We start from the raw sequence: 13696 nt of genomic DNA on the forward strand, positions 1-13696 counted from the left end.
ACTATTTCAAACGTTCCAAAGTAATGTTGAGTTGGATCCCTGTTTGATTAAAAATTTTTGATATGAAATATATATAATGTTTTTCATTTGAAATAAATGGACAGTGCTTGATGCTAGAATTTTGAAACCTCATATTCCTCTAGACTAAAGAAATATTAACAAATGAAGTAACATGGTAAAATGATAATTGTTACAAACCTACTGGGCTGCATAGCTACTTTGCTGGGCCATTTTAGGAACAGGCCTTAGAGAAAATCTTTGTATGGTGACTCTTGGATAGTGATTATCGCACTAGCTAAAACTCTTAACACAGGAGTAACGCACCACCAGAACAGTCTTTCGTAAAACCAGCTATATGATGATGTCAATAAATAATGAGGAACTTTTGTCATCCAGAGCAAAGTAATGAGCATGAATATTTGCTACTGAAATATGCAATATACTGTGTGTAGAGAAGAAGCATAGAAACTATCTGACAAGTGACTCACAATCACAGAAATAAAGCTCATTTGTGGAGAACTGCATGAGTACTACTGAAGTACCATTTTTGTTAGACAAGAGAAAGTGGCAGTACCAATACAGATTATATTGAGCTAGTTACACTTGTAATCCTACCAGATGTATCGATACACACAGATGACTGGTGAGGTCGCTTGACATGGTATGGAGTGATACATCGGCTCACAGCTGGTGATGTGGGTGAGCGGCAGCAGCAGATGTAAGGATTACTGTGGACTATCTTGGCTTCACTTGTCTTAACTCCTGATGTGTAATACATACTCTCCAGTGGACTTATTGATGATGACCTTGCAATTGTGCACACTGATTTTGACTGTGTTGTTTCTGGCCATCAACTTGTGGCTTGTGTGTGGACATGCCTATTCTCCTGATGTCATGTACTCTTTGTTTGACCACATGTTGTGCCTACCGTGAGGCAGTCCCCAACAACCAGTCTTTTCTTCCCCTCCTAACTTGTAAGTCTCTCTTGCTCTGGAGTTCTGGCCAACTTTTTGATAACCCTCCCCATTTCTTAAACGTCACAAGTCTTATTCCTTCATCCCTCTTCCTTTCCGTCCAACCCTTCTGCCAGAAGAATGAGCCAATGGCTCTGAAAGATTGCTCATTTCCTTAACTTTTATGTCTGTTTTCTTCTGCTGCTGCTTGGTGCGTAGATCTTTTTATCAATCCACTTATAGTAAACTAGGAAAAGTGACTGATGTATCAGTATTTGAAAGGGCCGATACATAAAATCAGACACCTACAAAAAGGTAACATATTAATAATTTATTTACAATATGTATATTTAATAACTATTATATACATAACAATGTACGGAAAGTTCTGTTTGAGAATTACAAATTATTTAGGAATCAAGGAGACAGCTTACTGAAAGACAGAAGCGCTCCATCGTCGATAGGTACACAAATAAAAGGTACAGAGCTTGGCTAGCTTTCGAAATACATTTCCTTTTTCAATCTTGTAGGAAAAAGTGCGCGCGCGCGCACACACACACACACACACACACACACACACACACACACACACAGAGATATATGCACATGTCTGTCTCCCTGCATGGTACTCAGTTGACTGAGCTGTAGGACTTTCTGTGGCACTGAGTTATATATAGTGACAGTAATGTTCTTGATAGAAACAAATAGTCTTGACTCCTGATAAAACATTGATACATAGTAAAGTTCAGTAGTGTCATGCTATGTCAACGTATTGTCCTCACTGCATTCTTATGTAGAAACAAAAGTCTTGACTCCTGATACAACATTGACATGTAGTAAAGTTTAGTGTGTCATGCTATGTCTATGTATTGTCCTCACTGCATTCTTCTGAACTTGGGTTGATAAGTGTGTTGATTCATTGAGTCTCTGGATGAAGCTTTGAGTGTGGCTGCTTAGAAAGATGTGTTGGCCAATTGGAGTCACAAACAGTGAGGTCATGTGAATTTTGTGCCCTCTGTTGGCATGTATGCATGGCGCCCCTCCCTCGGAGGCAGTGGGAAATGGAAGAGTGAGCTCATCCAGCGGCATGCTGGTGTGATATTTAAAAGTGTCTGTTGTGTAGCTGTAAGGAATGCACCAGGTGTAGTCAATGAAGATGCCATTGATATGGCAGTCAAAAAGCTTAGCATTTACTCAAGAACTTAAATAATGACCCACCAAAAAGTAGGAACATTTCAAATATCACCACAGACAAAACTGCTCTCCAGCTTGCTCTGAACAGAAAGAGTGAAAAAGGAAAGACCATTAAAAAGTACCCATAATCATTTATGGCAGGAAAAAATACTGAACTGAGGAAGCAGTGAGCAGCTGTAGATGTGGCAAAACCACTGGAATAAATGACATATGGGCCAGAAAAATTTTTTAGGACAAAGTCAAAAGTTTTTACGTTATTCAGCAACTGTATCAGGCAATGTCAAATTGCACTATTAAAAATCCAGAAGAGACTTTGACAATTTTAAGACCTGTAGGCCAATTACTCCCATATAATCTCCACAGAGCCTTTGAATGTGTAATCCTGACTCATCTTGAGTTATTGATAGAACCAGAACTTGTACCTGCACAGTCCAATTTCAGGTGAGAGAACTCATCTAGAGGACCAATATTTGAAAATAACAAAGAAGGAATTTATCTAAAAACAAAGATGATGTGACTTACCAAACAAAAGCGCTGGCACGTCGATAGACACACAAACAAACAGAAACATACACACAAAATACTAGCTTTCGTTTCGCAACCAACGGTTGCTTCGTCAGGAAAGAGGGAAGGAGAGGGAAAGACGAAAGGATTTGGGTTTTAAGGGAGAGGGTAAGGAGTCATTCCAATCCCGGGAGTGGAAAGACTTACCTTAGGGGGAAAAAAGGACGGGTATACACTCGCACACACACACATATCCATCCGCACATATACAGACACAAGCAGACATATACAGAGGCAAAGAGTTTGGGCTGTGTGGATGGATATGTGTGTGTGTGCGAGTGTATACCAGTCCTTTTTTCCCCCTAAGGTAAGTCTTTCCGCTCCCGGGATTGGAATGACTCCTTACCCTCTCCCTTAAAACCCAAATCCTTTCGTCTTTCCCTCTCCTTCCCTCTTTCCTGACGAAGCAACCGTTGGTTGCGAAACGAAAGCTAGTATTTTGTGTGTATGTTTGTGTTTGTTTGTGTGTCTATCGACGTGCCAGCGCTTTCGTTTGGTAAGTCACATCATCTTTGGTTTTAGATATATTGTTTTTTGTTTTTAGATATATTTTTCCCATGTGGAATGTTTTCCTCTATTAAAAGAAGGAATTTAGATACATGTGATGTCTGTTCTTTTGGACATTTCTGAAAGAAGACACTATTCTTGATCCTACAGCTGTATACATACATGATGAAATGAAACAGAAATTCTAACATTGGTTGCATTCGGGCATTGAAGTGAATTCATTGGTGACAAGTGAAAATTTGTGCTGAACTTATCTGAAATAACAGACACAATACATATATTCCTTGACGGCCATTAGAGGTCATTTTCATGTAGATGCACACTCTCTTCTAAACTCTTGTGGGAATCAGTGTGTGTCTGCGAGCAGTGAGAATCATGGATAGGGGGCAATATGTAAGTAGCATACAAGTTGGGAATATGGGTTGGACAGGAAGCATGCTCAGATAGGCGAAGTGGTTAAGGTAACTGTTTGCGTAAAGTGGAAAATCTAGGTTCAAACCCCGATCTGGTACAAATTTTTACTTGTCACTATTGAATTTATTTCACTGCCTAATTGCAGCTGATGTCAGAATTTCTATTTCATTTCATCATGAAGAGGAAAATTTTCTAGAATGCAGAAAAGCTGAAGAATATTTGCTGCATTGATGATACTGCAATATTTGCTGATGGCTTAAATAGTCTTCAACACCTCGTATCCCAGATCGATGAAACTAGTGAGCATTATGGCCTTGAAATCAGCATAAAGCAGAATTAATCGTCATCAGCAAGAAATAGCAAACTGTCATCTCAATACTAATCGTAAATTTCTTGTCAAGTAAACAAAAATCCATATCAGGGGAGTAACATTGACAACCAATGGCATAACTTGCAAGAAATTAAAGACTGTTTTGAGGAAGCCAGCACAGCATTTTGTTAAATGACTAATGTATTCAAGAGCCATCACATCTTAATTGAAACAAAATTAAAATTTCTACATTTGTACATATTTTCCATCCATTTCTATGGAGCTGAGATCTAGACATTGGCACAGATGACTTGGCAAATGCATTGAGGCATTTGAGATGTGGCTGTACAGGATATTGCTAGGAGTACCAAGGACAGACAAAATTACTGACAATAACATAGATGGAGCCCTGTCTGTTGGACAGAAACAAGCATATTCCAACTCTGGCCAGTGTTTTTAACAGCTGTTTCAGCACCTTTGTAAAGTCCAGCTGTGTGGTGGTGCCCGTAAGGGGAGCTAAATCCAATAATTCCTCTATGGTGTTCAGATTGTCAGTGATGTCCCTAATGAAAATGGCTGTGGGGGGCTGTCACATGAAAATTGAACACCCACCACAACAAGATCATGGAATGGTTCCCTTCAAAAGTAACCACCACAGGCATTATGACATTTATCCTACTGGGAGACAAGATGGTCATTTTCTGTCTCATAGAAAGCAATTGGCCACTGATGGAGCCACAACTGCACCCACTGTTGCACTTTCTCATCCGACTCAAACCAGTGTGCATGCACGTCTTTCTTCAGGTCGCCAAAGAAGTGAAAATCACACTGTGAAAGATCCGGGCTGTAGGGAGGATGTTGCAATGTTTCCCAACCAAATTGCTGAAGCATAGCCCTCATTCAACTAGCAGTGTGAGGGTCGGCATTATTTTGCGACAGTATGAGTCTGTTGACAGTATTTCTGGGCATTTTGACTTTATGGCATGTTGCTGTTTCTGCAGAGTGTCTTCATAGTGCTGTGCATTAATTGTGGTTCCACACCAGAGGAACTCAATGGGCCGAGGACCGCTGTAGTCGAAGGAGGAGGTCATCATGATCTTACTGGATCATGTGGTTACAGCTTTGGATTTCTTTGGTGGGGGGGAGACTTGTGATGTTTGCAATTTTGGCTTTGCCATGTGCCTTGGGATCAAAATTGTGGCACCAGGGGACAGAAATGCATGCTCTACCTCATAGTACTGCAGTGGATGACTCAGACTTGATGCCATTTTGTTCGTCTTTTGTCTCTCTGTAAGGTGATGTGGCACTTACTCTGTGCAGATTTTGTGGTAATGCAACTGGTCTTTGATGATGGCATGCATGGAGCCATGACTAATGCTGACTTAAACATCACTTTAATCTTCTGTGATTCATGTGGATAAGGCCTTCAAACTGCCCCATCACATCAGGGGCAATGGCTTGATGGGTATGTCCTCAGCACGGATTGTCTCGCTGTGATGTATGCCCTTCCTGGAATCTCCTCAGCCACTTGTGCACACATGTCATTTTATTTGCTTGCCTCCTTGTTAACAACTGGACAAACACCCTGGACCAGCCTGTCAGCTATCAAGGTCATAACCCAACAATGTCTTGCACCTGTGATGTGAACTATGCTGTTCCCCCACCCCAGTGGTGAGAGTATCGAAACATAACAACACTGGGGCCACTTGTCGAGTGGACTGTGTATTATGGTGGAGTTTGTTTTTCATTTGACTGCCCCTTATAATTACACAGTATCTGATACGCCATCACTATCATTGACAACTAAGGAATAATGTACAGCCCTCTGTGTTGTATCACCTAGTTCCTATGGGACATCTGCAAGCATGTCCTAAATATGTTGCATTATAGTTTTAGAGGGAAACTTATTCTTTTAAAGTCTTCTATCAAATATGGACAAATTTCTTCAGTGATCATCACAATCACTTCTTTTACAAAGTCTCTTTCAGTAAACAGCCTTACTTTCTTGACTACATGAAAAGTTATTCTGTAGCACACCCTGACAGTCACTTCACTATTTTGATAGTCCTCCACATCACATATTCCTTTAATTCTGACATTACTGTGTCATGTACTTCTTCCTGATATTTATCGTATTCATTTGTGTGATACACAGAATAATGATGTTATAAATTACATCCCTTAATACTCCATACTTCTTTGTTACATACTAAACACTTTGCAACTTCACCACATCACACAAATAGAAAGAGATTTTCCCATACAGACAGAAAAACTGGCTGCTCAGTTTTACTTGTGCTCATCATGTTATTGTCATTGAGAATACTACAGCTGGCTGAACTCTCCAGCCTCATACTAACAGTGCTGTTTCTCTAGGCAGTATTGCAGTACACAGCTGTCACCTGAAGTCACACAAACTGACAGGGTTACTCTTTGTTCCAACATATTCTGAAGCTGTTATCCTCTAATGGACATGCAGTGACAAATGGAAACATGTATAAAGGGCTGCAGAACATTCTTCAGGGAAAGGTACCTGGTAGAAAAGGATGAGGAAGAAGAAGATCTTGGCTTGTAAACTTGACGTGGACTTTACATATGAGCAGGGAACTCTGTTTTTCAGTCAAGCGAAAGTGCTGCAGCTGTGATGGCACTAGAAGAAGAAGAAGAAGAAGAAGAAGAAGAAGAAGAAGAGGGGGAGAGGATGGCTATGGTTTGAAGAAGGATGCCACTGAAGGTCCCTGGCACTACCACCTCCAATAAATCAAAGGCACAAATTGATACAGTCCACCTGTGAAATAAAGAAGCTGGAAGCTATGCAGGACCTTAAATGAATCCACACTTGATTGGTATTGCACCTCCAATAAAGCACTCCGTCTTCAGGCCACGAGTGGCCTACCGGGACCATCTGACCGCCGTGTCACCATCATAGGAGGATGCAGATAGGAAGGGCGTGGTGTCAGCACACCGCTCTCCCGGTCGTTATGATGGTATTCTTGACTGAAGCCGCTACTATTCGGTCGAGTAGCTCCTCAAGTGGCATCACGAGGCTGAGTGCAGCACCTCCAATAATCATTGTGATATTTTGATACTGCAATTCCAGATGCACTATAACTTGCTTTGTAAGCTGTTCAAATCCTCATGGGTAGCAAACCCCACGATCGTGTGCACTTCATCTTTTGAGCTGCACTACTCTGCAGCTGAATATTCCTTCCCATGTGGGTTCAGTCAGTCCATTCAAATAAGGTTGATATTGCACTAAACAGCACTTGCGGAATTATCACTGATGGTCTCAAACCCATCAAGAAAAACTTTGCCCCAAAAAACTGTAACCGTTTCCTGCACAGGTACATGTACTGCAGTTCATGACTCAAATTAAGGATGAGCTTTGTGAAGAACACCAAAGAGCTTGTACAAATACCAGAGAATGCTTATGTGGGCCAATGGAAAGAAAATCTGGGAAACATGAATGACTGGACGTAAACTGCTGTAGAAATAACTCCAGGACATCAATGTTGTCCTAAAAAACTGAGAACTGAAGTGATGAGATCCAAAGACAAGTTAGTTAAATGGAAATGAAAGTTGTAGATCCACCCAGGTTGAAGAAACCGAATGAATGTTGCATTTTTTAAACAACTGCAATGTGACATGGCGAACAAGGAAATAACACTGGGAGAATCATAAAAAGATTTGGTTGAAAATTTCTTATTGCTTGTGACTTATTGTAAAATTTAATAAATTGTTTCTTTTATTTTACAATGTGTCTTACTACTGCCAGCAATGGATTAGTCAGTGACAGTGGTGGAACACAATTGCAAAAATGTTTTAGCTGTTAAAGTTGTCTTAATCAGTGTGAGTGTAGATGTTGATTTCTGTAATTAAGTACAATTATTTGTTGGAATTCATGTTGCTTCTGATAGGAAATAAATGAAGCTAAAAGTCATCTTGAATTATAAACGTTTTGCTGCACTTGTAAATACTTTATTTAACAACTGGTTTTGTATGTAAAACATTCTCGGTTTCTTGCCGCATCAATTCGCAATAAAATCTCAAGCTTTGTTTTGTAGCATAGAAGCCACATCGGATTACATCTTACTTTTAGTTTGTGCTTTGCTGAGACTCAAAAGCCTGCAAAATGTCCTTTTGCCTTTCTAAGCAATTTATTACACACTATCTTGTATGATGGACATTGACAGCCAGAAGTAGACATCTTGAATAATAACCACTCGGCTGCTATGAAACGAGTTTTTAAATTACAAAAGCAGCCAAGGGGTTATGATTCAAGATGTCTACTTATGGCTGCAGTTGTCCCTCAAAACTTAAAGTGTTACGAAATAAGCAAGTAATGTGTAACATTATGCCAAGGGAAGCAGATTGTGAAAAATGCTGACAAGGGTACAGTTGGAGAACATAAATAAAATAACCTAAAACTGGACAGGATGTTCAGAGTTCACAGAATAGAGCTATTAGTGAAATTGTGAATTTTATTCCAAAAGCCAACATGAAAAAATCGTATCCCAGATTCCAGACTTGTTTCATTTTGCATAAATAGCTGAGTCAGCTGCAACATCAATTTTTTGTGTTATCAGATTATTCATAAGTATTTTTAAATGTTTTTTAAAGGTAATACAACCCAACAAACGGTTATCTGCTGCTGCTGGTCTTCGGACAAAAATGCCAATTGGAAACACTGAAAGAATTCTACAAGCTTATCAAAATCTGAACAAATTTTTATCAGCATTTTTAGATCATGTAAGTTTTACAGTAGTGGTCTTTAATAATACAAACTGCTTTTTTAATTTCCACAGTTTTTAAAAAAATCATCATATTTTAGCAATGTTCTCACTGCAAATTCATTGGTTTCTTATTTTCATTTTCACTATCAATTTTATCTGGTTCTTGTTACAGGCTTTGAAAGACTTAGACTATGAAATCAGAGACAAATTGTTTGTGGAGGCCCTGCTGGACATAGAATTTGCAGAGAATTCTGACAAAGGAGTCCTGTATACTGGTAAACTTTTCTTGATAAATATGATGTCTTTGTTGTTATGAGTTGAAAGCCCAGAAATATTTCACCAGTTTTTACTTCTGTGGTGAAGTTACCTTAAGTTGTTCATTATTTATCTTACATGAGGAGGCTGCAGGTTTGCACATTTCTGCACAATACAACCAAAGGAAATGGTAAAGAAATACTCCCTAGTCGTTGGAAAGTGTCCACTGAAAGATATTCCAGCCCTTAAGAAAAGAAAACACATTGTCTAGCATTGTCACACACAGTTAAAATCCATAAATACAGTCACTATTATCTGCTTTGACTCAGTGTAAAGTAGCTGACTGTGTACTGTGCCTAGTAAGTGGATTGAGGGTGAAAAAGATCCACCATGATTCAATAACGAGATTCAGAAACTGCTGAGGAAGCAGAGGCTGTTGCCCACTCAGTTCAAAAGAACTTACGAATGATGACAGGCAAATGTTATTAGAGATTTGTGCATCTATGAAAAGATCTATGCACGAAGCATACAACTACTACCATGGTCATACCTTAGCAAAAGATCTGACAGAGAACCAGAGGAAATTCTGGTTCTATGTAAAATCGCTAAGTTGGTCTAAGGCTTCCAGCCAGTCACTTGTTGAACAGTCTGCTGTAGCATTTGAAGGTAGGAAAACGAAAGCCAAAGTCTTAAGTTTCATGTTCAAGAAATCATTCACACAGGAGAATCATACAAACATACCGTTGTTTGACCATCGAACAGACTCCCATATGGAAGACAGTAATAAGGATCCCTGGCACAGGAGAAACGACTGAAGGAGTTGAGTACAAATAAGTCACCTGGTCTGGATGGAACTCCAATTAAGTTTTTCAAAGAGTACTTAGCTCACATTTGTCATGAATCTCTCGCACACGCAATGTCCCAAGCAACTGGAAATAGCACAGGTGACTCCTGTGTATAAGAAGGGCGAAAGAACAGACAGGCAAAATTACATACCAGTATCCGTAACATTGGTTTGCTACAGAATTCTTGAATGTGTTGTCAGTTCAAATACAGTAAATATTCTTGAGACTGAGAATCTTATGTCCACGAATCAGCATGGTTTTAGAATGCTTTACTCTTGGAAAACTCAGCTTGCCCTTTCCTGACATGTTATACTTCGGATTATGGATGAAAGGCAACAGGCAGATTTCACACTTCTAGATTTCCAGAAAGTGTTTCACACTGTGCCCCATTGCAGGCTGTTAAAGGAGGTACAATCATAGGGAATAAGATGAAAGATATGTGAGTGACACAAGGACTTCTTAATTTATAGAACCCAATATGTGTCCTCGGCGACGAATGTTCATCAGAGAAAGGGTATCATCAGAAGTGCCCCAGAGAAGTGTAGTAGGACTGCTGTAATTCTCTATAAATGGTTTGGTGGATAGGGTGGGCAGCAATCAGTGTTTGTTTGCTGATGATGCTGTAGTGTATGGTAAAGTGTCATTGATGAGTGACTGTAGGAGGATACAAGATGACTTAGACAAAATTTCTAGTTAATGTGATGAATTGCAGCTAGCTCTAAATGTGTAAAAATGTAAGTTAGTGCAGATGAGTAGGAAAAACAAACCCATAATGTTCAGATACACCATTAGTAGTGTCCTGCTTGACACAGTCACATCATTTAAATATCTGGGCATAACATTGCAAAGCAATATGAATTGGAACGAGAGTGTTAGGATTGTGGTAGGAAGGGCAAATGGTTGACTTCCAATTATTGGGAGAATTCTAGGGCAGAGTGGTTCATCTGTAAAGGAGACCATGTATAGAATGCCAGTTCAACCTATTCTTTAGTACTGCTTGAGTGTTTGGGACCCATACCGGGCTCTGTTAAAGGAACACATCGAAGTAATTCAGAGGTGGGCTGCTAGGTGTGTTACCACTAGGTTCAGACAACACACTAGTATTACAGAGATGCTTTGGGAATTCAAATGAGAATCCCTGGAGGGAAGGTAACTTTCTTTTTGAGGAACTCTATTGAGGAAAAAAAAAATAGTGAACCAACATTTGTAGCTGACTGCAGAACAGTTCTGTTGCCTCCAACATACATTATGTGTAAGGAGCACAAATATAAGACACAAGAAATTAGGGCACCAACATGGGCATATAGTTAGTTATTTCTCCCTCATCCTATTTGTGAGTGGAACAGGAAAGGAAATGACTGGTAGTAGTACGGGGTAACTTCTGTCACATGCCATATGGTGGATTGCAGAGTATCGATGTAGATCTAGATGTAGATATGTATTTAAAGAGTTTTGGTTTGATATTGGTTCAGTCCTAGGAGTTTTATCTGCCACTTATCAATTCTTGCACCTCTTATAACATTTGTTGATGAGAAAAATGGTGGGTTGCACCATGGTTTGGAGTCTGTGTTAAACTTTAGGTTCACCTGCAAGTTGCTGGATATGTCTGTTCAGAGGTTGGAAGAAGATAGTGGCATACTACCTCTACCAGGATGATGCCCAGAAGTGTGGTGTTCAAACCAGTCTTCAAACAGAAGACATCTGTACAATGTTTTTTGTTATCTACTATGCATGAGGGTTGGAACTTTAGTAGTGCCAACTATTTGTTTACAACTTGTACAAAATAGACACATGTTTCAATGTTTTACTGTTCTTCAAAGTAGTCACTATCATTGTGTATAACTCATTTCCAGTGATGTGGAAGTTGTAGGATACCCTCAGCAGTCCCAGTTGTATCGATAGTTTGAGTGGAGCAGTCTATTGGCCTATGAGTCTCTGTAACAATTTTGAAGTGAATGCCATGAAGTGCTTCCTTCATCTTAGTAATGAAGTTGAAGTCACAAGGGCTTAAGTGCAGGGACTCCGCTGGGAAGTACAGCACTTCCCAGCCTCACTGACTGAGCAAATCAGTTACATCTTGCACCATTATACACCTGAGCATTGTCCTGCAAAATGTTGGGTAGGTCCTGCAGAAAGTGTTGCCGCTTCTCTCTCTAAGCAGTTCATGTTTGGAACACAGCCTGCAACCAGCTTAAAGAAAGAAGTGGTAACACTTTCTGCAGGACCTGCTCATCATTTTGCTGGACAATGCTCGGGTGCATATTTGCACAAGTTGTTAGTGGTATGTTCAGTCGATGGGTCTGGGAAGTGCTGTACCACCCGCTACACTCCCTGGAATTAACCCCTTGTGACTTCAGTTTTATCCATAAGATGAAGGAAGCACTTCATTGCTATCGCTTCAGAATTGTTACAGAGATTTGTTGGGCAATAGACCACTCCACTCAGATTATCAACATGACGAGCACCGCTAAGGACATCCTACAACTTCCACATTTCTATCAACAGGCCATACACACAGTGCTGGTGACTACTCTGAAGGACAGTAAAACTTGAAACATGTATCTGTCTTGTATAAGTTGTAAATAAATACTTGCCACTATTTAAGTTTCAAGCTTTGTACATTAATTACAGTCATCTTCGCTCTGTTTCCCTTGTCTTCCTCATAGTCATAGTATAGAGAGAGAGAGAGAGAGAGAGAGAGAGAGAGAGAGAGAGAGAGAGAGAGAGAAGTTAACGCGCAGGGCTCAAAGCACTGAGATGGTTCTGAGATGTATACTCTACCAAGCTACCACCTGGACTGACGTGTGGCTTAGTGGCAGCATCTGTTTTGCCAAGCCTTCAGAGGTGACAATGTATTTGGAGGTGACTTGGTTTTCTGGCCTTTTGGCATCAGTGGTAGCTCTATATTGTCTTCAATGATGGTGGGAAATCTAATCAGTGGAACCTGCTGCAGTGGTGTGAGCCTAACAGAGGCCTCAAGTCCCTCCCAATATGGTGATGCAGACTGGAAGAAAGTCAGATCTGTTGCATGCAAAACTGAATACATTGGCCACCATGAGTGGCCGTTGCTGTGGCTGATGTCCACTAAAGGTGCGTCCTGAAGGCCCTGGTGTACACTGCTATGGCAGAATTGAACTCTAGGGTGTGATGTTGATTTCAGGGTGATTTTAATCTTCCCTTTGGTTGTTATGATCCTATACACTCTTAGGTAAAGAGTGATAGTCAGTTCAGTAGGTGATGTTTCAGTTAAAATCTCTGAATTTGTGATTTGAAAGTCTGAACAAGGTATTCAGCTTCTCTGTATCTTTGTGGATTGAATGGGACTGATGAGATACGAGCTACTCTTTTTAGCTAGCAGAATTTCTTGAACTGCTTTGATTTGAGGACTGTTTTCTCCTGTGAGGGAAAAAATGGAAAGGCTTTTACAGCAGCTTGTGCTGTTGTATTCTAATTCGTGACATAGGGATTGTTTGATAATCCATCAAAACTAGGTAAATTTGTTTTAGGAATTATTGTTGTGGTCTTCTGTCTGAAGGCTGATTTGATGCAACTCTTCATTTCTTCATCCCTGCATAACTTGTTGTAAGTGGAAATAATTAACTTTTTCCAACAATATGGAGTCATTTCCATGATTCCATGCCATTGAGTAAACACTGATTGTGGTGGTACATGATTTTCCACACATACTTGACAAGTGTGTACCATTTTTCTGGACAGTGCATATGTCTGTGAGCTACTGTTTTTTGTGCATGGTATCTCTGTGTGCCCTTTATGCAAAAGTGGCAGCAAACCTGCAGTCATCTGGACAAGAGAATGACCATTCACTGTTAGTCTGCTTTGATGTTTACCACCAGTTCCCTTTTAGCATTTGTAGGACATGTTTTGTGCAAGAGAATTCATAATACAGGGTCACTGGAAATT

General features: G+C 40.0%; 1 protein-coding gene across 1 annotated transcript in view; it reads left to right on the top strand.

Annotated features, from left to right (window-relative positions):
* Window positions 1-13696, top strand: part of LOC124798347 (meckelin) — a 197893-nt gene that overhangs the window by 162243 nt on the left and 21954 nt on the right. The window contains exons 13-14 of the mRNA XM_047261705.1: window positions 8563-8691; window positions 8848-8950. Coding sequence (XP_047117661.1) covers window positions 8563-8691; window positions 8848-8950 — 232 coding nt within the window. The remainder of the gene's footprint in view (window positions 1-8562; window positions 8692-8847; window positions 8951-13696) is intronic.

The sequence above is a fragment of the Schistocerca piceifrons genome, chromosome 5, assembly GCF_021461385.2.
Source record: "Schistocerca piceifrons isolate TAMUIC-IGC-003096 chromosome 5, iqSchPice1.1, whole genome shotgun sequence".
In the NCBI taxonomy this organism is placed as follows: Eukaryota; Metazoa; Arthropoda; class Insecta; order Orthoptera; family Acrididae; genus Schistocerca; species Schistocerca piceifrons.